The 25,144-nt window shown below is 47.4% G+C and overlaps 1 protein-coding gene across 2 annotated transcripts; it reads right to left on the bottom strand.

The window, feature by feature from the left end:
• Positions 1-1,325: 1,325 nt before the first annotated feature.
• Positions 1,326-6,927, bottom strand: LOC109744287 (uncharacterized WD repeat-containing protein C2A9.03). Of its 2 annotated transcripts, XM_020303392.4 has the most exons (9): positions 6,651-6,927; positions 6,304-6,471; positions 5,775-5,861; positions 2,784-2,909; positions 2,594-2,698; positions 2,416-2,507; positions 2,215-2,320; positions 2,038-2,124; positions 1,326-1,960 (listed from the first exon to the last, which is right to left on the bottom strand). In XM_020303392.4, the coding sequence occupies exons 1-9, from the start codon at positions 6,774-6,776 to the stop codon at positions 1,541-1,543; spliced, it is 1,317 nt and encodes a 438-aa protein (XP_020158981.1). In that variant the 5' UTR covers positions 6,777-6,927; the 3' UTR covers positions 1,326-1,540. The 2 variants fall into 2 exon arrangements, with proteins under 2 accessions (XP_020158981.1, XP_020158982.1); XM_020303393.4 differs by lacking the exons at positions 5,775-5,861; positions 6,304-6,471; positions 6,651-6,927 and adding an exon at positions 4,690-4,973.
• Positions 6,928-25,144: the final 18,217 nt, after the last annotated feature.

Here is a 25,144-nt window from a genome sequence, read left to right as displayed (position 1 = left end):
ATCTAATCCATTGTGCACAACCTCAAGGTCAAGTTGCAGATTGGCTAGCGTATTCTGTCAATCATGTAACTTAAGGTAACTCCAGTCCCCCAGTTTTGTTACCAGGATTACACTGATTTTCCTGAAGGCATGTGAAATTAGCTTGCAATCTCCTTTGGTATGGCTTCCATTATCTTCTTTATCGTTCATCACATCTATTGTGATTATTAATGTATTCTGCATGTATCTCTACATAATTAAAATAGTGTTTGCAGGTTACTTTTGTTGTTAATTTTTTTCTTAATGATGGGTAATTCTAACCTTCTAGCCACGTTATGGTGATACAAATCTCCTTTGATGCATGGTATGGCTTCCACACACCTCCTTTGTCGTTCAACACACAACCTGCTAACGTGTGAAGAAATTAGCTTGCACAAATCTCCTTTTTTTTGCGAATATTGCACAAATCTCCTTTGATGGTATGGCTTCCATAATCTTATTTGTCATTCAACAAATCATCTATTTGTGATTACTAATGTATGCTGGATGTATCTTTAGATAATCAAAATATCATGTGTTTGCAGGTTACTTTTTGTTTTGTTAAAATTCCTCTCAATGATGGGCAATTCTAACCTGCTACGCATGGAATACATTTTTATTTTCAAGCGAGTTGTGCATGAAATGGTTTTACTTTAGCTAGGAGACAGCATACTTAACGGGTGTTTCAAATTATTTATATTTTCTTTGTCTAATATATCCAATTTTTTCGGCTATAATTTTCACAGCAACGCGCGGGGTATCATCTAGTTTCACTTGTTTCAAAAAGGTGATTTCACTTGTTACAAAAGATAGATTTCACTCATTTCACTTGTTTCAAAAAACACATTACACTCACAATATACACACTGAAATAAAGAGTTTCACAAAAATAATCATTTCACTCATTTTAGAAAACTGATTTCACTCATTTAAAAATACTAATTTTGCTCATTTCATTTGAAAAGAAATGCTTGAATTATTTCACTTATTTTAGAAAACTGATTTTCAGTCGTTATAAAAACCGTAGCCGTAGCTGACATTGTAGTCCAAAGTGGCGAAAAGATGTGGACCAACCATCCGACATACTACAGTGCTATACAAGAGGCGGGTTATGAAAATACAGTGCTATACTAGAGATGGGCCACCAGAACGCACGAGGTAGAGAAAAGATGTGGGCCAACCATCTGACATACAACAGTGCTATGCGAGAGGCGGGTTACGGAAATACAGTGCTATACAATAGATGGGCCACCAGAACGCAGGAGGCAGATCGTTCGGCAGTGCTACGGTGCTATTCGAGAGGTGGGTTATGGAAATACAGTGCTATATGAGAGGTGGACCGTCCAGGTAAAAAGAGGTTTGCGGATGCGAACCCCGTCAAACATATACAGTCACCTGCCATTTCGACGCAGAAAAATGTCGAAACACGGGACGCACTTTGCTCTAGCCCTACTCTCAAGTAGTAGCAGTACAAAAAAAGTAGCAGTAGTACAAGATTGGCACGCGAAATACGCCGTACACTTCACAGGTAGCAGTCGAGGTAGGCGTGACGGTGTCGCCTGCGGAACTCGAGCAGACTGCCGTACGTACGGTCGGCGACGCCCACGAACAGCGCCTCCGCGCCGTCGTCGGGGCTGAAGGACACGCCGGCGATCTCCCCGAACAGATCGATCTCCTGCGCGCGTGCGTACCCCGCCGCCACGTCGTAGACGCAGACGAAGTCCGCCGGCTCCGCCGCGGCCAGGAAGCGGCCGTCCGGCGAGAACCTGAGCCCCCTGACGGCGCCGATCCTCCCCTCCAGCACCGCGAACGCCTCGGACGGGTTGCGCACGTCCCACAGCCGGCACGTCCTGTCCTGGTTGCCCGTGGCCAGCACGCGCCCGTCCGGGTGCCACGCCGACGCGAACGAGTAATCCGCGTGGCCGCGCAGGCTCGCGATTTCCTGACCCAACGCCACCACGGTGAGCAACCATTGTACAGAAATCTCGAGCCAAATTGCACTGCATCTTTTCTGTTTACCTTGCCGGACCCTGAATCGGCGATGAGGCAGTCGGAGCTGTCGCCGACCACCGCGAGCAGCTTCCCGTCGGGGCTGACGGACATGTTCTGCACCATGAAGCATATGGCATGAGCAACCAAGACCGGCAGAGAACACCGTAGGCCTATATTCAACCAGAAGCGGCGCAGGGTACTCACGTTGACGGACCACGCAAAGGGGAACTGGGTGAGCAGGCTGTACTTCTCCGTGTCAAAAGTTCTAACAACGCAGTCGTTGTTGGCAGCCACCACCCGGGTGGAGCCGCTGTGTTACGAGACGATACGAATTCGGTTAGCAAATCAGTTTCCATGCACATATTCGGAAGATAAATTACTACTGTGTATAATGTGTCTTCTCACTTAGGTGATTCGTAGATCTCGACGGCGTTGGTGATGGACTTCTTGTTGCCGGCCAGGTTCGTACAGAACGCCACTCCAGGTTGATCGACATACTAACGCAAAGATACAATCATCAGCTTAGATAAGATTATCCAGAACAACATCCACAGGTCTGCACTGCGTGCCTACTCCTCCTTACCTTGCAGATCAACTCCCCATGGAAACCACCAGCCGCCAGGAGGTTGTCTTTTACCGTCATGGTGCTGATCTGCACCCTTGACAAGGGCCGACCTCCCCGCATATCCTGCACATTGTGGTTGCACAGTGGATCAGAGATTGATCGACATTCCGACGATGCAGGATTATCACATCGCTCTGTGGTAGATCACCTGATTTGGGCCTGCCACATTGAGCACTTCTTTTCCTCTCCGGAGTAGGGATGACCAATGCATCACAGAATAGTTCTGTGTCACGTAGACATCATGCTTGGACGTAGCCCACAGGAGGTTTCTCAGCTGCATATGGAGAAGTACACGGTCAGTGCATTCGTACCAGAATTATTCTCAAAACTCTGCAGAAATACAATGATGCAAATGAGTGCCATTTCATTCAAGTTTTTTTTTTTGAAACAAGGCAAAAGACTTGCCATTTTCATTGAATAAGAGGAAGGTTTTTAGAGTCGAGGCCAGCGGCCGAGTTACAATCCTCACTCTCGCGGCATTACATTACACAAATATTTTGCCCCGGCACGGCACCACCATGAGGCTTCCTCTTTGATTCGAGCAACAAGCACACCCACTGGAATTGTGTTGTTACGGAACACACGTGGTCGCTCTTTCCATATTTCCCAAGAAATCAGTAGCATGATGAAAGTCAACGCCCTTCGTGGTCGTGAGGTCCCAGAAGCATTGGCTCGCCACCACTCCTTCACCGAAGTCAAACCACCCCATTTCATTCAAGTGGTTGCCACCACACTAAATTCTACTCCGATGGAGGACTATGATAACAAACAAGATCGCGGATGGAGGACATAACAGTGAGCTTCCGTTAAAATTCACTCGGGTAATTACAACTGTGTGATGCTATTGTTAATCTAGATCTCCTTCAGATTAGTAAGGAGCTAGAGCTCTGCAACCAAAGTTCATATAAGTTGTTAATCTGAACCCAGACTCCAAGAAAAAAACTCCAGGTAAACCAGTCAGTTCATACGCATTAGCACACCAGAATAGTTAAGGACTAATCTGATTTGCAGGATAGGAAGAGCACGGTAATGGAATGTCATGCCCATTCGAATCCTACACGATTTGAGTTTTTTCGATAAAGGGTGGATTTTTTTGCTCAAAATGAAACATCAAGAGGTACAAACACAGTGAGCACACACCCAGCCTCGGCATAACTAGGATACACGATTTGATTTAGTTTGATTGCATCACAAGAAAAATAAAGTTTTTTTCCAACAGGTTAGAGTGGATGCTAGATTTCCTATGGAATGTATTACAAATGATTCCTTAATTTTTTTATAGGATTCAATCTTATAAATCAAACAACCAACATACTATTCAATCCTCCAAAAACTGTATGAAAATCCTTTCAATCAGTGGCGGAGCTAGGCAGGATCTTGGGGGGGATCCAACACCCCTTAAAAAAATATTTGTTCCTATTTTTTACTAAGGCTGGGGGCCATGGCCCCTGTAGGCTACAACGTAACTCCGCCACTGCTTTCAATCAAAGAGGCCTTAGGGCATGCTCAATGCATAGCCCTAGACCTAGTGCCCTATGTGCCAACTAGGTTCAGATGCCACCGTGGACTAAAAGTAGATGCCTTAAACGTGTCAGTGTAGCTTGCAGAAGAACTAGTTGCTCGAGCAGAAAAAGCAATGAGAGAGAGAAAGAAAGAGAGAGAGATGTCGTCCGGACGCTCATCCAGCCATGTGGTGGCTCACGTCATGGGGCTACAGGTGCACTGGGTGTATGAGAAATTAAACGGTGCTTTAGCAGTATGTGCTCATGTGGCTGGGTTGGGGCAGCACCTAGGTGCTGCCACCATTGTACATGCCCTTAAAAGGTCAAGGCCTGCCATACAATATACATAGGCCATAAAAAGGAGATCTATTTGCGCACTATTTTCATAGCATTAGGAAACGTATCGTCCAACAAAAAAATAGTGTTAAATAGTACTCCCTCTATAAAGAAACATAAGAGTGTTTAGATCACGCTCTTATATTTCTTTATAGAGGGGGTAACAGTGAATCATAAGATAGTATGTAAAGTATCAATCCTCTTCTCTTGTGTAACCTGCAAAAAGGAATTCAAGGAGATTCTTCTTTGCCTGTCGTAGAACTTTCCCACCATACCATCTTCCATGGTGATTCACAATAATGCCGCCTTCTGTGGATCCTCGTCCACTCGCTTGTCGACCTGATATGAAATGGCCGAATATTGCAGCTGCCCTATTATCACTGTTTAATTGCTGACACCAAAACTACAGTTCCATCTTAGGACCCACTCATCATATGCCCTGCAACAGACGTTACGCATGCATACACACAGAGGAAACATGAATTAACGCAGAACACAACGGTGTGAAAAATTGAGAGCTGTCTACACAACTACTACGCCAAGCACGCGTGGTTTGAGGTTGGAGCCTGTTAGTTTCATTTATTTTTTTGCGGTGAAGAGCCGTTGTCATTTACATGTTAGATCTGTACAAATTTGAAAATTTGCAGACTTTGGAAAAAATCTCTTGAATTATGTTGGCGGAGCAAAGCCTACCTATAAGCTAGATGACCAAACATACCCTAACAGTGATAAGGAATAAAAAACCTTTACCCACGAAACACTGTTGATCAGGTTAATCGTCCCTGTTAGCAGACCAAGAATTCCCTAACAAAGCCACTTTCGGCAAGTACAATAGCTAGCTACACATGAAGGCCAGCATGGAAACAGAAGAGGCGCGCCATGCATGACAAGATGTCATAATCTATGACACAGTGTGGTGACTGGTAAGTTAGCAAATACCAGTACTCTCTCCGATCCGATCCATATTACTTGTTGCTGATTTAGTACAACTTCAGTACAAAGTTGTACCAATTTTCCAAATCAGTGTCAGTTTGTCCATGCGAACAAACATAAATAATTTGTGATGAAAATACAAAGAAATTAGGTTAAATCAATCTCACAACAACTTTATGTAGGTGTCAAGTACTCCCTCCGTTCGAAAATACTTGTCATCAAAATTGATAAAAAGAGATGTATCTAAAACTAAAATACTTCTAGATACATCCCCTTTTATCCATTTTGATGACAAGTATTTCCGGACGGAGGGGGTCATATGCATGTGAGTGCCAAGGCCTGAAAGAGATATCCATAAAAATTGGTACCTGAAAGTGCACTATTGTTGGCTTGACATGTCTTGTATTCAAGTGAAAATCGTAGAAGGCGTCTCTTGTCTCTCCTCGTTGGCATTCCTATAAACAAAATGATGGTTTTATGATGGTCAATTTCCCTCATGAACTATAAACTAGTCAATTCTCTTCTTTCTGATGAAATGGCAGAGTTCTTGGCAGTTGCTTGAAAAAAAAAATCCCTCCATCTGAGTTTCTTTTTTTTGTGAGAACTCCATCCGGGTTTGTTAGCCGGACAAACATAACATGTGTAATATGCCATAAGAAATACTATGTTTACAAACTTTATTCAACGACGAATCTATAAATATATATTTTTGGCGTGTAATACATGTTTTGCTAGTCAAATACCGTAGAAGACAAAAAAGACCATACCTGACTAACACAAATGATAAATCAGCTGTTGCTTAACTACTAAAAATACTAATAAACTGACACGACGAAGAACAACTATTGAAGATGACATGATTTACACATAAAAAGTGAGCAGTGGATCCCATCTCACCTTTTCCAGTGTATCTCGCGGCCTAGCGAGGCTCTGGTAGTTCTTGTACTGTTTTAGCCTCATCTGACGGTACTGATCCCTGCTGTAGTTCAACCTCTCCCAGGGTATCTCTTGCATGTCTTTCCCTTGTCTGTACTCCAAGGCTGAAGTGTCGTTCATCTCAGTATCCTACGATCGGAAAAGAAGAAAACTGTTAGATCTTGAACACCTTCCCACCGCTAGGCGTACAGTAATACTCCTACTAGCAGAGAAGAAATTTTGTGTAGTTTTCCCTTTGTCGTTCTAGCTAGCAGGTGATTGTGCTGCTCAGATTAGGCAGTGAACCAAAGAGGAGCCAGGCATCATACCAGCTGGTATTGGGAAGCGCCGCCGGAGGTTCGGAACCCGTTGCCACCGGCATCGTCGAACTCGAAGTCGTCGTAATCGTGGCCGGCGGCGACGAACTCCAAGTCGTCCTGCAAGTCGTGCGCCATCGGCGGGCTGGCTCGGAATTGTAGAAGGGCCGAATCGAGCTCAAACCCCGACGAAACCGTATCAGCTATCAAGAGTATCTCTATCGGCCGGTCGATGGCAGGAATTGGGCGGAGTTACGATCCTGAGCGGTGAGCAGAACGGAGCAGAGTAGTAGGGGGAAGCGTGAGGGAGAAATGTTAAAACTTGGATCTTCCCGGTGTTTATATAGGCGGTGGGTTGGGGCGGTGCAGGGTGGCGTTAACAGGCGGATGGTCGCCGTTTACGACGGGCAGGCCCCAGCCGGAGAGGGTAACGGAGCTGTCTCTGCCTGAGGGCATGGACTGGACGGGGCACCAGGCATGCCTCCACGGAATCCACACGTCGTGTTGCATGCTTTATCGCGTGCGCGGCTGTCGCACCGCAGTCTGGACCTTTCAGGCGCTTGCCACGAGTCCACGACGCTTACCTGTTTGCCACGGGTCCACGATGCCTCGCCATTTTTAATACGAATCCCTACTCTGCCCAGCAGTACATCCGTCCGGATTTAATAGTCCCCTCACATTTCAAATCGTATTTTAATCATAAGATTAACTAATAAAATATAACGTTTTTCTGTAAAGAGGATACCGGTCGTTGTGATTCACACAACCATCTCTACTATATTATTTAACAAGTCTAACAAAAAAATAGATGGATCAATTTGAAGTAACCTGGTGAACAATGTCACTACAGTAACTTTTTTTTGATGTGCCTTGACCTCACACTAACACACACTATCTAACCCGGAGCCTCATCAAACAGCCTCATGGTGAGCCGAGAGCACCAACTGGTCTAGCCGACCCTCAGCACACACCACATACACATGCTCCAGAATTCGCCACTGCCATCTTTCGTCGTTTCAACTTCAGGAGAGATCCATGCATTGATCTTGTTAGGTCCAACTACCGTCGATGCCACCACGAAGACAGACAACGCCACCATCCTACGCGTCCATCAACACACATCCAACGCCGAGATCCTGTTGTGCCACACCGCCGAGACTCGTCGTTGTCGACGCGGTAGATGCCACACCGCACCACTTTTTGATCCAGATTGCCGCCAATGCCAACCAAATGGTGTCCACCAGCCAACTATCTCCCAATGCGGCACCTTCAAGAAGGGAACGACGCCGAAGGTACCATCGTTGCCCACCTCAGTTAAGGCTCTCACCCAGGAGACACCGAATGCTGCCTGCCGCCTCCCCAACCAGAAAGCCAACAGTCGAGCCACCCGAACGGCCATGGCGGCCGCCGCCGAGAGCCCACTGTAACACCCCGGATGTAACTTTTCATATTTGTAACTCCAACTCTTGCCATTTTCGGTTATGTGCTATGATATTCCCCTCGTGGTTGGGTTCTATTTTTCGTTTTGCATTTTGTTCATGTCATGCATCTCATATCATGTCATCATGTGCATCTCATTTGCATACGTGTTCGTCTCATGCATCCGAGCATTTTCCCCGTTTTCCGTTTTGCAATCCGGCACTCCCACATGCACCGGCGCACCCCCTCTTGTCTCTTTTCGTGAGCGGGTGTTGAACGTTCTCGGAATGGACCGAGGTTTGTCAAGTGGCCTTGGTACACCACCGGTAGACCACTGTCAAGTTTCGTTCCATTTGGAGGTCGTTTGATGCTCCAACGGTTAACCGGGTAACCGCAAAGGCCTTTTGTGTGTTGCAGCAAACCCCCCTCCAAACAGTCCAATAACCCACCTAAGTCACCTCCATGCTCTCGGTCGTTCGATCACGATCGTGTGGGCGAAAACCGTGCCTCATTTGGACTCTCCTAGCTCCCTGTGCCTATATAAACACATCACCCTCCGAAATTTGCGTCCAAACCCTAGACTTCGTCCTCCTCGCGCCACCGGACAAATTTCCGCCGCCGGACGTGTCTACGTCGCCGGCTCCGGCCAATCGGCTCTCGGCACGTCACCCCGCCAGCGCCGCCTCCACCGCGCCGCCTCCCGCGGCCCGCCGGGGCACAGGCGGGGCCCGCCCGGCCCGATCCGGCCGCGCCGCCGCCCCTTGTTCACCTGCGTCGCCCGCGCCCCGAGGCCGTTCCGCGCCGCCGCGGCTCCCAGCAGCCGCCGCCGTTCCCGCGGGGCCCGTCCGCCTCCGCCGTCCGCCGCGCCTCGGCGCCGCGCCCCCAAGCCCGCGCGGTCGCTCCGCCGCCGCCCGGCGACCCTCGCCGTCGTCCCTCCTTCTTTCCCGAGCTCCGGCCCTCTCCTCCGTCCAACTCCGGCGAGCTCGCGCCGCACCTCGGTTTCTGTGCGGATCCAGATCTGGGAGGGGTTGACCCCGAAAATCCTCCAAGTCCCGAAGTTTTTACATTATATTGCTCTGTTCATCGCATCATATCTCATTGGATACTGCTCCGTTTTGCATGCAGGATATATCGAAATGTTCGCCACGAGATGATCTTCATTTTGTTACATTGCGCCATGCTCGTTTGAGTCAATCTTGATGCCCAAATCTCTGGTGCAAGAGTGCTATATGATGTTAACTGCTGTTACTTATCAGAACTTGGTGAATTGTCTTTTTCATTGCATTTTGTGTGTGCATTTTATGGGCATGAGCTCTACAGGTGTTTTGATCTATGTCATGCCATCTTTACAGAGGTATATGCCATGTATTTTTGTGATCTATGTGGTGACTAGCACAAGCATGCAAACTAGGCTTCGTGATGTTTCTGTTTTCAGGGTCCTTAGAATTTTGCCGTCTGTGACTGCTGTTATTTTGTTGCCATGTATCCATGTGTCTACAGTGAGATCCATGCTTATTTTGAGTATATTCAGTAAGAATGTTTTATAGATATAGTTGTTCTCTATCCATCCATGCCCCTGTTTGCAATTGTGGAGTGCCATAGTATATAATAATCTTGCTCTACTTTTGCTACAAAATGTTCCTGGCAGAATGTTAACATGATATTCAATTTTGCCAGGGTTATTGTAGTTGATCCATACATGCTATGAACTTTCTCTTGCCATGGTTAGCTTCATAAACATGCCATATTGCTGTAGGTATGCTTGTTTTGTCATGCATCACTTTGTGATGAGTGCATCAAGCTCACAAAGATGCCTTCATAATTCTGTTAATGCCATGTTCTGTTTTCTGCCAAGTCTGAAACCTGTTAACGAAACTTGCTATGTTTACATGGGTGCCATCATATCTTCTGGTCCTTTTTGGCTCATGGTCAGTAAGGGACTTTTGTTCTATGCTTTTAGTAGATTAATGCCATGCCTGGTTTTGCTATGTTAATTTCCTGTAGCATGTTGATTGCTTTCTCTGAACTTTGCTACCTGATGATGTTTCAGCCATGTCCAGTATTTTCTCTCAAGTCTGTTAAGCTGATATCTTTTGCACTTTTGCCATGCTTGTTTGAACCTGTTATGTTGTGATCTAGTCGTAGCTCAGTGTTCATTTTTTGTCAAGCATCTCCTGTAGATTACTGCCATATGCTTTGTTGCTATGTTGGAGTGCTGTAGCATAGTTACTTGATGTATTCTAAGTGCTATCATGCTGTTAATCGCAAAATCGTGTCATTCTTGTTTTGCTTGCCATTTGCTAACCGTGCATCCGTTTCCGGTGATCTTTATATCGATTACGAACGAAATCATCTCATCTTTCCAGTGGCATACTTGGTTTGCCAAGTTACTGCCTTGTTCATTCTTTTTCTTCCGGAGCACGCATACGCATCGCATATCATATCTCGCATATCATGCATGTTTTGCATCATGTTGCTTGTGCATTTCCCGTGATTGATTGTGGTTCCATTGCTTGTGTTCTTGCTGTGGGTAGAGCCGGAATACGAGTTCGTGAACGAGGAACCTGCTGAGTACGCTTACGAGGATCAAGCTTTCGACAACTCTGAGAACCTTGCAGGCAAGATGACCATACCCTCGAAATCACTTCTATCTTTGCTTTGCTAGTTGTTCGTTCTATTGCTATGCTCCGCTACCTACCACTTGCTATATCATGCCTCCCATATTGCCATGTCAAGCCTCTAACCATCCTTTCCTAGCAAACCGTTGTTTGGCTAAGTTACCGCTTTTGCTCAGCCCTTCTTATAGCGTTGCTAGTTGCAGGTGAAGTTGAAGTTGGTTCCATGTTGGAACATGGATATTTTGGATTATCACAATATCTCTTATTTAATTAATGCATCTATATATTTGGTAAAGGGTGGAAGGCTCGGCCTTATGCCTGGTGTTTTGTTCCACTCTTGCCGCCCTAGTTTCCGTCATACCGGGATTATGTTCCTTGATTTTTGCGTTCCTTACGCGGTTGGGTGATTTATGGGACCCCCTTGACAGTTCGCCTTGAATAAAACTCTTCCAGCAAGGCCCAACCTTGGTTTTTACCATTTGCCACCTAAGCCTTTTTCCCTTGAGTTTTCGCGAGCCCGAGGGTCATCTTATTTTTAACCCCCGGGCCAGTGCTCCTCCGAGTGTTGGTCCAAACTAGAGCACCGTACGGGACCGTCCCTTGGCAACTTGGGTTACGCCGGTACCTGTACACTTAGCTTATCCAGTGTGCCCTGAGAACGAGATATGTGCAGCTCCTATCGGGATTTGTCGGCACAGCGGGTGGTCTTGCTGGTCTTGTTTTACCATTGTCGAAATGTCTTGTAAACCGGGATTCCGAGACTGATCGGGTCTTCCCGGGAGAAGGTTTATCCTTCGTTGACCGTGAGAGCTTATAATGGGCTAAGTTGGGACACCCCTGCAGGGTATTATCTTTCGAAAGCCGTGCCCGCGGTTATGAGGCAGATGGGAATTTGTTAATGTCCGGTTGTAGAGAACTTGACACTTGACTTAATTAAAATACATCAACCGTGTGTGTAGCCGTGATGGTCTCTTCTCGGCGGAGTCCGGGAAGTGAACACGGTTTGAGTTATGTATGAACGTAAATAGTTTCAGGATCACTTCTTGATCATTTCTAGCTTCGCGCCCGTTGCGTTGTTTCTCTTCTCGCTCTCTTTTGCGTATGTTAGCCACCATATATGCTTAGTGTTTGCTGCAGTTCCACCTCATTACACCATCCTTTCCTATAAGCTTAAATAGTCTTGATCTCGCGGGTGTGAGATTGCTGAGTCCTCGTGACTCACAGATTCTACCAAAACAATTGCAGGTGCCGACGATGCCAGTGCAGATGACGCAACCGAGCTCAAGTGGGAGTTCGACGAGGAACGTGGTCGTTACTATGTTTCGTTTCCTGATGATCAGTAGTGGAGCCCAGCTGGGACGATCGGGGATCTAGCATTTGGGGTTATCTTATTTTCATTTGGTTTTGACCGTAGTCGGTCTATGTGTGATTTTGGATGATGTATGAATTAATTTATGTATTGAGTGAAGTGGCGATTGTAAGCCAACTCTCGTTATCCCATTCTTGTTCATTACATGGGATTGTGTGAAGATGACCCTTCTTGCGACAATACCTACAATGCGGTTATGCCTCTAAGTCGTGCCTCGACACGTGGGAGATATAGCCGCATCGTGGGCATTACAAGTTGGTAATCAGAGCCATCCCCGACTTAGGAGCCCCCTGCTTGATCGAATGGCTGGCGTTGTTGAGTCTAGAACAAAAAATGTTTTGAGTCTTAGGATTATATATATCGGAGAGTAGGATTCTTTTTAGTCCTCAGTCCCTTCGTCGCTCTGGTGAGGCCTCCTGACGTAGAAGTTTTGACTCTTCTCTCCTCAAATTTCGCTAATATTTTTTTAGGATCACGCGGGTATCTTGGAATCGTTTCGATGGTTTTGTGACGAGAACATTGTTCTTGGTGCCTCCTGACATTTAGGGGTTGTGGCAGTGTCCCGGGGAGTTGAGCTCCGAGGTGTTGTCGTCACAATTTTATCGTTGCAGTTCTGGAATACCTGAGTTTCGCTGACATCGAAAATCTCTTTTATGCAGTTGTTGGTGAGATCACCTCGACGCCACCCAGTACTAGGGCGGGAGTTCGTGAGTATTGCCATAACTCGTATAACGGATGCTGTCGTGGATTGTCACGGCAGATGTCCTTAGTGTCAGGACTTAGTCGCGAGGGCAGCACATCTATGTGGTAGCTTGAGAGGGGTTGGGCGGAATCGAGAGACGCAACACAAGACAAGGATTTAGACAGCTTCGGGCCCCGGGAAACATCATCCGGTAACAACCCTACATGCTGTTTGAGGCTAGGTCTCATTATGATCACGGGAGAGTCGCCGGGAACCGGCTCTCGGTGTCTAGCCCTAGAGATTGTTTCTTGTTACTTGTCCCTCTTTGGGGTGCCCTGCCCCTCCTAGTAGGATTAGGATTACTCAATTACAAGTGGAGTCCTAGTCTTGCTTTCTTTGTAAGGGAATATTCCTTACGCTTTCCTCTTAAGCCGGCCCACCATACATGAGCCGGCCTTCTGGGCCTTGGGCCTAGTCTTCTATCTGACTCGCCGTCGGGGCCATCCATGAGTCGTCTGGTTCATGAGCTGTCTGACCAATGAGCCGCCAGACCCATGAGTCGCTAGTCCTCCGCCGGGTCATCGGTGAAATGCCAAGTCTGGCCTGGTCATACTCCCGGCCGGGTCATACCGCGGGGTATATCCCCGACATTAGCCCCTAGTTTAATTTGGATTTATCCATGTTAAACTGACCCTGTAAAATAGACACAAGAACAAACTTGATAGGTTGTGCTCCGGGTTAAATATTTTCCTGAACCGGCACCTGATCATATTTAAGTCCTTGTCATTTCCTCTTGGATGCATACTTAAGATCTTATAGCAAATCTCCTTTAACAGATATGTCCAAACCTTGCCCATGCAAAAATCCAGGCACTTCTTCTAAAAAATCCGGGTCAATAGGCCAGCTTCATAACCAATTTGCTGACATTGGCTCTTGTAGAGAAATATTATAAGAAATAATCCATTTGAGTCAGCCTTCAATGCTCTGACTTGACAAAAATATTGGTCTTGAAATATTCAACTGATATTCAGCCGGCTTAAAGATGTAGATCTTGCCGATTTATGATTGCCAAAATTGCCGGGTTATAAATAAATGATGCCGGGTCATGATTGTTGCAGACACCGGATTAATCTAGTCTACTCCAAACTGAGAATTTGAAGATTTGTTTTCTCCCTTATATGCATATCACCTGTAGCCCCCAAGTCTTAAGAGGAAAACATAGTGATAACTTAAGACTTGCTTCAATATAAGTGTTGTAACTTTGAAGAAATCCGGGTTATTCATCTCAATCATTAGTCATAAACTGAATATTCCACATATGTAGCCCCCAAGTGCCGGGTCGTAAGCCTGCAGCGACTTGGGACTATTCTTTCCATTGTAGAATAAATCATATTCATTGATAAAATAATAGCCATTGCGCCAAAGCGACTTTGAATACTTCATCTATTGATAAGTCAATCCGAAGTTTAAATACCCGGCGGCTCTTGGCCGATGGCGATTTAATACGCCTCCATTGTAAGCCGGAATTTTTATAACCCGGCGGCTTATAGCCTTTGAGAAAATCAAGAATTGATAACCCTTTTGAGACACCAATTTCAGTCTTTGATGATGGGCTTGAACTTAATCATTTATGTAAGTCATAGCTCTGTAAATCCTGCACAGAGTTTAAACAACATATGCCCTGACGACTTAACGTCAAAAGCCAGGGCGGGTAACCACCCAAATGTAGTCTTATCCTGCACACAAGTAGATCACAAGATCCCTTGGCGGTTTACCGCAGGGCGGGTCATAATATCTCACATATAACCACTATGATATTGAATTTGTACTGCCGGTTTACATGACCTGTGCAGTAAGGGTGATAACCCAATCCTTAGAAGCCAATGCTTCCACATAGATGATGATTGTCATAAGCTGGCGATTTATCATTGAAAATCAAGCCGGGTTAAATAACAACCACTCATATATACTTTAGATATGAAAAAGAGCTTCAAATAAAATCCAAAAATTGTTTGCAAAAAGAGACTTCAAAAATTTTGAGGCTTCTGATTCGAATACGATCAGAAAACCGTCCCAAAGGGGTTAAGCTAAGATTCGAATACGATCATATAGCCCCCAGTGGCTTTGGCGTTGCCGATCAAGAGGGTACCGACAGCTATGTTCTCTTTGGTTCGAATACGACCTATGTTTGAACAGGAAGCCCCCAAATGACCTTGAGAATTGTTTAACGACGCTGATTCGAATACGATCCACGTCGGTTCCCAAAAGGGGTTGAGCTATGATTCGAATACGATCAAGAAGCCCCCTAGTGAGCTCGGTAGTGTGCCAATCAAAAGGGTACCGACAGCTATGTTCTCTTTGGTTCGAATACGACCTATGTTTGAACAGGAAGCCCCCTAGTGATCATGAGAATATTTAACGACTCTGATTCGAATACGACCAGGGTCACACCAAAAGGGTTAAGCTAAATTCGAATACGATCAGCTCCCAATGGCCATTAAAGCAGGGTACCTATGTTTGAGTTGTGCTTTGTAACCGACTCTCTTTGGTCCTTTTAATTTTTCCTGGGAATTCGAACTTTTGCGAGAGATAAATTCTTTTTGAACCGGAAAAACCGGATATTGAGAGTTTCAAAGCTTTGTGATAAACAAATTTACCTTAAACCAGATTTTGAACCGGATTTGAGAGCTTCAAAACTTTGTGGCGGATAAATTTCCCTTGACCCGGATTTTAAACCGGATATTTAAGAGCTTCAGTGCTTTGTGGGAGATGTCAAGTCTCTTGAGCCGGATCTAAACCGGAATCCTTCTTTTTAAGCCGGAAATTTTCCGACGGCCTTTAAACTTTTTACCAATATGGCGGTAGCCTCCGGGACCGGGTTATTTTTCCCTCCAATGACCCGGAGTTCTTTGAATGCATTGGAACCGACCAATGCTGCCGAGTCATATCATTGTAGCCCCCGAGTCTCAAGACGACTCGAGGAGTTGGCTTTGAGATTCTCCATATTGATCATAGCATAAGGTGTATATCATTGGTATTGATAGCGCGATGTGAATCCACAGAAGGTTGAAGTGACTGCGGCGGGTTATAAATGATCCCGTATGAGCCGTGTCAGCAACTCGGCCAATGGTTCCTTCCAACTGGATGTTTTGAAGTTAACCAAACTGTAGTGGCGGCGACTTGTGCGCCTGCCCATTGAACCATCCAGTGCAGACGGCGGCTGATAATACATGATAATTCGCCTCCAATTTGTTGGAAGAAAACCGGGCTTCCCAAACAGTGACTCGCTCATATTCAATAAACAGCTCATGCATACAGGTGCGGCCCAGTGTGTTTATATGGACCAACCCGCGAGAGATGGATGGTAAAGACGACCGTTGCATCAGAGGCGGCACAGACAGATGAGCCGGCCGTGGTGTTGTAAGCCGATCCGGACGGGCGAATCGATCGCCGGCGCGGTAAGCCGCGCGGATGGGCGAGTCAACCACGTTGTGTTGATGTAGTGAACAATTGTCCTACTTGAAAAACATCACAAGCCAGAGTAATTGTTCCTTGACAAAAATAATATGCCTAATAAAATAGACCTTAGATGGATATCACCTGATATGTTAGGCTGGAAATTATCCACCGTGGAGTTTAATGATCCCACGGTGAAGCTAAAATCAATCAGGGATGAGTCGCCCGCAGGAGCAGACGGATGAGTCGGCCGTGGCATTGTAAGCCGGTGCAAACGGGCAAATTGTCCTCCTCGTTGTAAACCGGCGCGGTCGCAAGAAACGGCCACGATGTTTTAAGCCGGTGTGGTCCGTATCCGCGGTATAATGCCACTTTTGTAGTAAATGGTTACCCTGCATATAAAAAACACCGTAGAGCAGAGTAGTTGTGCTCGAATGAATTAATTTGTGCTTTTAAAAATAAGCAGGATAAATAGCACCTGGTATTTTTATCGGATGAATACGGATACTGATGGTGGATAATGCTGGACGTAGTTGGTCAGGAAATAAACTGCCTGCATGTACGTCTAGCTGATGTAGCAGTAGCACCCCATGTGGCCTTCGTGACTGCCGCAATGATCATTCCTTTTTTTTATTCCATCCATAAAAACTCATTTGTCTTGATGAGATGAAGAAACAGCAGCAGCTTTTAATCCCCATGTAGCGCTAGCAGTACTATATAATGTATCCACAACACCAGTGTTTTGCAGTTTGCCTTCGGGTGCATCTTGTGTAACCGTATGTAGACCAGATAAACAAGGCTGCCACTGTCCCTCGCCACCGCAGGAGTCTTTTGATCAGTCAATACACCCACGGGACGCATCCAAAAAGAACCAGGCGCAGCGAGCCAGCAGTCAAGCCCAGCAAACAATCAGAGGAGCAGCGGGTCAACCTTTCAGCGGCTCAGTGCGTGTTGGTGAGGGCAGCTTAAAACAAACCATGTTGCAGCGGTGACGAAGGCAGACGGGTCAACCCAGGCGGGTGCATTGAACCAAAGTTACAGTGAAGGAAGGATCGACGGCGGGTCTCAACAGAGACAGGCCACGACAGCTCAACTGAGGCCTGGCCGGTCTGAAAACGGCTGCTCAGAGCGATGGCTCGCTTGGCATCCGAGTGGCCATTTGATTCCTTGGTTGATCTTTTGACTAGTACTAGAACTGCTATCTGTCAATCTGGATTGGATCCTTCATCACTTGATCCCCTTTTTTATTCTTCCTTAACTTCACGTGGGAGTGGATGCCAAGTCTCCTCTAGCATAGTCTTATCCTGACGCAGCATATGGCGGCTCAGGGCGAGGTTGGCGTCGCAGAAACATCCGAGTCCGTGATTTCGCATGGGTCCTTCTCCATGTCGTGGCCGGTTTCAACAAACCTGTCCGAGTCGTGTTGAGTTTTGACCTTTGTGTTTTGGCTGCGCACGTGCGGATCCGAACGCCAGCGTTGCTTCCGGATGAATAATAGTACTACTCGATTGATTTTGACGGGAGTAGTTGGCTTGTCTTTGATCTCCTCCTGGAGTAAACAATACCTTCGATTGATGGCCTCTAGACTTGCAGGGTATCCAAACGGTCTTGGTGATGACTAGCTTACGCAAAGGGAGTCGATCTGGTTCAGGTCGATGGCTCCTGTTGACTTGGCGACTTGCGGCAGCAAACATCTCGCAATCTCGATTTTCTTGAACCTTAAATCTCATAAACTATGAATCAGAACCGATGAACTCGAAGCTGATGTAGATCCTCTCCAACCGGCTCTTCCTCATCTGGAAAATTATGAACTCCTCGATCCATGGGAAAAATCCCTCCAAGAACTCAACACCACCGTGCACGGGCCCCACGGTGGGCGCCAACTGTCGTGGATTGTCACGGCAGATGTCCTTAGTGTCAAGACTTAGTCGCGAGGCCAGCACATCTATGTGGTAGCTTGAGAGGGGTTGGGCGGAATCGAGAGACGCAACACAAGACAAGGATTTAGACAGCTTCGGGCCCCGGGAAACATCATCCGGTAACAACCCTACATGCTGTTTGAGGCTAGGTCTCATTATGATCACGGGGGAGTCGCCGGGAACCGGCTCTCGGTGTCTAGCCCTAGAGATTGTTTCTTGTTACTTGTCCCTCTTTGGGGTGCCCTGCCCCTCCTAGTAGGATTAGGATTACTCAATTACAAGTGGAGTCCTAGTCTTGCTTTCTTTGTAAGGGAATATTCCTTACGCTTTCCTCTTAAGCCGGCCCACCATACATGAGCCGGCCTTCTGGGCCTTGGGCCTAGTCTTCTATCTGACTCGCCGTCGGGGCCATCCATGAGTCGTCTGGTTCATGAGCTGTCTGACCAATGAGCCGCCAGACCCATGAGTCGCTAGTCCTCCGCCGGGTCATCGGTGAAATGCCAAGTCTGGCCTGGTCATACTCCCGGCTGGGTCATACCGCGGGGTATATCCCCGACAGATGCTTTTCGAAGGTTGAGGTACACGATTTCCGAAGGTTTCTTGGTTATGTGTTGACGGATGGATACAGCTGGATCTAGGGATTGCTAGTTTGGGTGATATATTTTGTGTCCCCTGTATCGCCAACACCAGATTGCATAACCAGAAAGTTTCGGGAGTTTATAGGTGGGATTCATGTAGCTCTTAGCATTTCTTCCCGCAAATATTTGGTTTGTGATTGGGTAATCCTTACCACTTATTTGTTCCACTCGTACCTTGTTATTTTATTCATCAATCTCTTATCAAGTGGCTTCTCACCTTATGGAAGTGTGATGATTTACTATGGAATTCATTCGTTCATCCTCGTTCGAATGTTTATTGTGAAGACTATATGTTGCAATTTCTAACCGTTGATTCAACTTGCCTATTTGTCTATCAAGATGCTAACGGATGTCACCCTCTTCAAGATGGCTCCGCCAACGCGTCAGAATCCGGAACGCAATGAGGGGAGTCAGGCGAACCCTCCGCCACCACCTCCGCCTCCGGAGGCATGGCAAGCTATCATGGCAGCCACCAACGCCAATGCTCAGATGATTTTGCAACTCTTGCAAGAGCGCACCCAAGGGCAAGGCAACCAAGGAAATCAAGGCCAAGGCAACAATCAACCTCATTTTGCTACCCTCAACCAGTTCCTCGCAAATCAGCCGAAGTCTTTCAGCTACTGTGCCGAGGCCACAGACGCCGATGATTGGCTCGTGGACATCAACAAGCATTTTGAATGTAGCAATGTCAGGCCTGAGGACTTTGTCAAGTTCGCTTCTTTTCAACTCAAGGATCAAGCTGCCGAGTGGTATCAACAATACAAAGATTCCAGAGGAGGTCGTGTGATTACCTGGGATGATTTCCGCCGAGACTTCAAAGCTCACCACATTCCACAAAGTGTTGTTGAGAGCAAGCGTGAGGATTTCCGCGGTCTCAAGCAAGGCAGCATGTCTGTGTATCAATACAATACCCAATTTTAGAAACTCGCTCGCTTCGCTAGGCAAGACGTTCCTGATGAAAAGAGCATGATCTATCAATTCAGAGGTGGCCTTAGAGAGGATCTGCAATTACCTCTCGTGCTTTTTGAGCCGACCAAGTATGATGATTTTTACAATATGGCACTGAAGCAAGAGGCTGCTCAGCTCAAGTGTGAGGCTTCTAAGAAGAGAGTTAGGGACGCAGTTCAGTCTTCTTCTTCCTCACTAGTGGCTGCTAAGCAACAGAAGTTCTGGTTGCCTCCTCCTCCTCCTCCGTTTCGTCAGCCTTTCCAGCAGAAGAACAAAGGTGGCCATGGATCTTCCCACCCACCCAACCCTGGCTATCAAAACAAGTCTCAGAATCAAGCTCCAAAGTCGAATGCTCCTTATCATCATCCACTCTCAGAGGTGACTTGCAACAAGTGTCAGTAGAAAGGTCACTATGCTAACAAGTGCTTCAACCAAAGGCGCCTTCCGCCTCCTCCTCCTGTGAGATCTTCCAGCAATGCAGTGGTCAAGCATAATCCCAAGTCTGCAAAGGTGAACATGACGAATGCAGCTCAAGCGGAGGAATCTACTGATGTGATAATGGGTAATCTTCCTGTTAATGACTTTCCTGCAAAAGTTCTTTTTGACACTGGTGCATCGCATTGTTTCATGTCAAGATCATTTGTTGCTAAGCATGATTTCATTTCGGAAATGTTGGAAAAACCCATGGGAGTTGTTTCTCCGGGCTCTTCTATGAGGGCTACCACAATGATTCCAGATGTTTCTATCAAGATGGGCAACTATAAATTTCTGTCTAAACCTTTTGTTCTTGGAGACTCTGATATTGATCTAATTCTCGGGATGGACTGGCTTTCTAAGCACAAGGCTCAACTTGATTGTGCGGCCAGGGAAATTCAATTGACACACTCTTCTGAGGATGTTATCATCTATGCCACTCGTGATGAAACCATTCGGTTGTTTTCTCTCAATGAGAAGGGCGAGCTGGATGCTATTTCTCAAATTCCAGTCGTTTGTGAGTACCAAGATATCTTTCCAGAAGAGCTTCCGGGTATGCCTCCTCACCGGCCAGTTGAGTTCGTTATCGATCTTGAGCCCGGCACTGAACCCGTTTGCAAGCGTCCTTACAAGCTTGGACCCAAGGAGCTGAAAGAATTGAAGAAACAACTCGATGAACAAGAGCGTCTGGGTTTGATCAGACCGAGTTCATCTCCGTGGGGTTGTGGTGTTCTTTTTGTCCAGAAGAAGGATGGCACGGACCGAATTTGTGTCGACTACCGTCCATTGAACAAGAAGACAATCAAGAACAAATATCCACTTCCCAACATCAATGAGCTATTCGAGCAACTTAAAGGTGCTAAAGTATTCTCCAAGCTTGACCTTCGAATGGTGTCGTGGAATTGTCACAGTAGATGTCCTCGAGCTAGGACTTAGTCGTGGAGCCATCGCAGCTAGGAAGCTTGAAGAGGTTAATGCAGGACAAGGAACACGAGGGTTTATGCTGGTTCGGCCCCTTACGGTGAAGGTAAAAGCCTACGTCCAGTTTGAGGTGGTATTGATTAGGGTTACGATCACCAGGGAGCTAAACTGCTATGCCCGGCTCTCGATGAGATTGTTGTCGCCCTTAAACTGCTGCCGGGTCGTCCCTTTATATAAGGAGGCTGACGCCCTGCAGCTCTCAGAGTCCCGGCCGGCTCATAAGAGTGTCCGGCTCGGACTCTCAACTATCCTTGCCTTACACTACAAGTTCTACCATAATAATGATTGTAACTACGGGCCTTAAGCCATATCCGGGTCTTAAGCCCATCTTTGGCCCACCGTCTTTAAGCTTGGAGCCGGGCTTCTGGCAATGACCATATGAGTAACCCGGCCCCTCCTGGCGGGTGACTCTAAGGACTATATCCTCAACATTCGGCCCCAGATTGATTTGAGCCGGCTCATGTCAATCTTCAACTCCTTCGACAGAAAAAACTCCGGCTTACAATTGTATGAAGGCCATAACCCGGCGTGACGTCATCCTCTGGACTCTGGGTAATCCGCCGTGACGTCATCTTCCATTAAATCCGTTTATTACTCCGCCAGATCCGCAACGGATCTTTACCTTTACTGTCGTCCCGAAAATCGAGGCGTTGCGTGGGGAGATAACCACGCCACGGTCTCCTTGATTCTCGCGCCCGCTTTACGAGCTCGCCTTATAAATAGGCCGCCCCGACGGGCCTTTCTCACTCTCCTTCCTCTGTCGTCTCCTTCCTCTCACTGTCCCGTGCTGCTCGAGCTCCGCCGCCGTCGCCGCCGCGGGTCTTCTCGTCGTCACCAGCTCAGGCTGCTGCATCACCCTGATCGGACCAGAGAAACGTGACAACCTCCGCAGCTCTGCAGCTCCTGTAAGTCCTGCTTGTCCCATAGAATAGATCTGCCGTAGGGTTCGTCCGCGTTCTTCGTGTTCGTCGCCATTGCCACAAACTCCGGTAGTTTTCTTTCTTACTGCTCCTTTTGATCTTAGATCTGCATAGAACTATTGCGGTGACTGTTTAGCACCCATTTTACACGCAAGCAGCTCTCTTTTTACTGCATAGGAACTTTGTTCGAGCCCAAGAACTCCCTCGCTTCTGTTTCTAGGTCTAGAAATTTTTCTTTTGCCTGACCATTTTGATCCAAAAAAGTTACTGCAATGTGTGAAACCTGTTTTACCACACTTAGTAAAAAAACTACAATCATTGAATCTCAGCGGTTTATAGTTCCGGCTTAAAGAAACCACGCGCCGTAGAACCGTCCGGCTTAAAGAAAGCCATGCGCCATAAAAATTTCCGGCTTAGCTGTGATAAGGCCTGTAGACGATCAAATTACCCTCAATCCCTCGGCGGCTTAAATAGCCCGATGCACTTAAGTGTATACCATTAGTCCCCTTCATAAGCCGCCACCTTGACATTGAACTGTAGATTTCCTCCGGCTCATAATTAACCCGGACATTTTTCCTTTTATCATAGACTGCCGACTTTCACCATGCCTCCCAAAGCTCCCAAAGCTTCCATCACTTGCAACTGGATGAGGTCCAATGTCACCAGTGAGATACTAGCAAATTTTGTTAAGTCCGGATACCTGCCCAAGAAGGACGTCATGTCCTACCGTGCCCCCGACCCGTCAAAAGAGAGACCACAACCAAAGGACGGGGAGGTAGTGGTTTTTGCGGATCATATGAGCCCGGGCTTCGCACCGCCCGGTTCAAAGTTTTTCAGAGACGTCCTGAACTTCTTCGACCTGCGGCCTTAGGACATAGGACCCAACTCAGTGTCCAACATCTGCAATTTCCAAGTGTTCTGCGAGGTTTACCTTGGAGAAGAACCTAGTCTGCTGCTCTTCAGGGAGCTTTTTTATTTGAACCGTCAGAATGAGTGCGCCAATGGGCCAAGTCTGGAGCTAGGTGGCATCTCCATCCAGCGGCGTAGGGACTGCCTGTTCCCTTACGCAGAGCCGCCCAGCCACCCCAAGGACTGGAATCTGACATGGTTTTACTGCCAAGACACGTCGCCGGCTGACGAGAGTCCGTTGCCCGGCTTTCGCCCCTCGCGTCTGGAGCCGACTCACCCACTGTCAGACAAGCTGACTCAAGCGGAGCGCCAACCTCTGCTCCCCACTATCAACAAGATCAAGGCTCTCCTGGGCAATGGTCTGAATGGAATCGACCTGGTCTGGGTCTGGATCTCATGGCGGGTGATCCCATTGAGCCACCGCCCCGGCTTAATGTGTGAGTACACGGGCCGAAAAGATGACCCTCAAAGACACAGCCGCAACGATCTTCCTGAAGACGTTGCAGAAGAAATGACCAAGGCTCTTTTAAACGAGAGCCTGGCAGACTGCGGAAGGACCGGGCTAGCCCCCTTCTGCAACACCAACCCAGCCCCAGCGGTAAGCCGCTGATCTGAACATCTTATCTGTACATGACTTTCATCTGAATTGTTTTAAGAAAACCTCATTGCATTTTTCAGGCTGATGATAAGTTCTGGCGGGTCAAATACGACCATGAAGCGGCCAAGAAGGCCAGGAAGGCGAAGAAAGCCTCCAAGAAAGCCGCCCCTCGCAAGAAAGGAAGCAGGCCTACTGCTTCGGAGCTGATGCAATTAAGCAACAGCTCCGAGTCAGAGGTAACCCCTGAGCCTTTAAGTCCTTGCTGTATTTGTTGTTTGTTGCTGTCCGTCTTATCAATATTTGCTCATTGACAGGATGACACCGGCGCAAGTAACCCGGTGGTTGAAGAGGTAATGTCACTTTCCTCCGACTCGGAGCCCTTGCCCAAGCTGAAAGTCCGAAGGGTAACCCGGAAAGTAAGCTTTTCACATCCTTTAGCTTATCAAGACCCTCAATTTATTTTGAAGCGACAGGTTCATGAAAGCCGGCGTCACACCCGGACCAACAAGGACACCGACCTCTCAGCCGGGTTACCCGACGCAACAAGGAAGCGCCGAACTGAGGTTATTTCCCACTTGTACCCTTTTCATCCGTTGGCGGGTGTTATCCGTCAGCCACTCAATTCTTCTGACTCCAATTATCAGGAGACCTCCCCCTCTTCGGGCGACTCTATGCAGTCGAGTCTTCCGGCTTTCAAGACCGTGCCCGGGTAATGATAACCCTCTCATATTTGTTCTGGTCCTTGCTCATACTTTTTATACTAACCTTTGCTGTTCTTTCAGTGCCCAGGCAAAACTCACCAAGAGAGCGAAGAAAACCAAGTCGGCCGGAGAGCCGGATTTGCCTCAGCCGGAGGTGACGGTCCAAGACCCGCCAGCTGCCTCCGCCCCCGAAGCCACCACTCCAACGGACACGGCACCTGTAGAAGCTTCTGCTGACCCGGAGGCCTCCGGCTCGGCTCAACCAACAAATGACCCGGACGTGGTAATCACCCGGACGACATTTGTTGAGCCGGGGAGACCTACCGCATTGGCTAAGTGCTCCACGAAGGGGGAGTTGCTGCAGCCCCACCGGGTGAACCTGGACCTCTCCGACCACACCAACCTGAGCATTGGAGAGCTCGTCTCTGGCTACATCAGCCAAGTGCACAAGAGCCGGGACGCAGAGGTTGCCATGGTGAACCAGATCCAGCAGAAATCTGAGGTATCCTTCTGCTATCCTCTTACTTACTGCATAGTTACTTTTATCATGCTAGCCCCCAAGTCGGCGACTTATGATTAAATATGTTGTAGACTTAGGGTCCGGCTTACTCAACTGAGCCGGCAGCTTGTAGATAGATACGTTCAATATGCATTAGCCCCCAAGTGCCAAGTGTCTTTGCCTGGAAAACGCTTGGGACTTAAAATTTATATAGTAACTGTTCATGTCATAACCCGGAAATGTATGCAGGCTGCTGGCAAGAAGCTAGAGGCTGACATGGCTGATCTCAAGAGCCGGCTGCAGATGCAAGAGATGGAGACCCGGAAGGCAAACGCCAAGGTCGTGTCCAGCATCGCCGCGCAAGAGAAGCTGAAG

The sequence above is a fragment of the Aegilops tauschii genome, chromosome 4 (genome assembly GCF_002575655.3).
Source record: "Aegilops tauschii subsp. strangulata cultivar AL8/78 chromosome 4, Aet v6.0, whole genome shotgun sequence".
Classification (NCBI taxonomy): domain Eukaryota; kingdom Viridiplantae; phylum Streptophyta; class Magnoliopsida; order Poales; family Poaceae; genus Aegilops; species Aegilops tauschii.
Note: the sequence above shows the minus strand (reverse complement) of the source record. Positions and strands in the feature narration are given on the sequence as shown.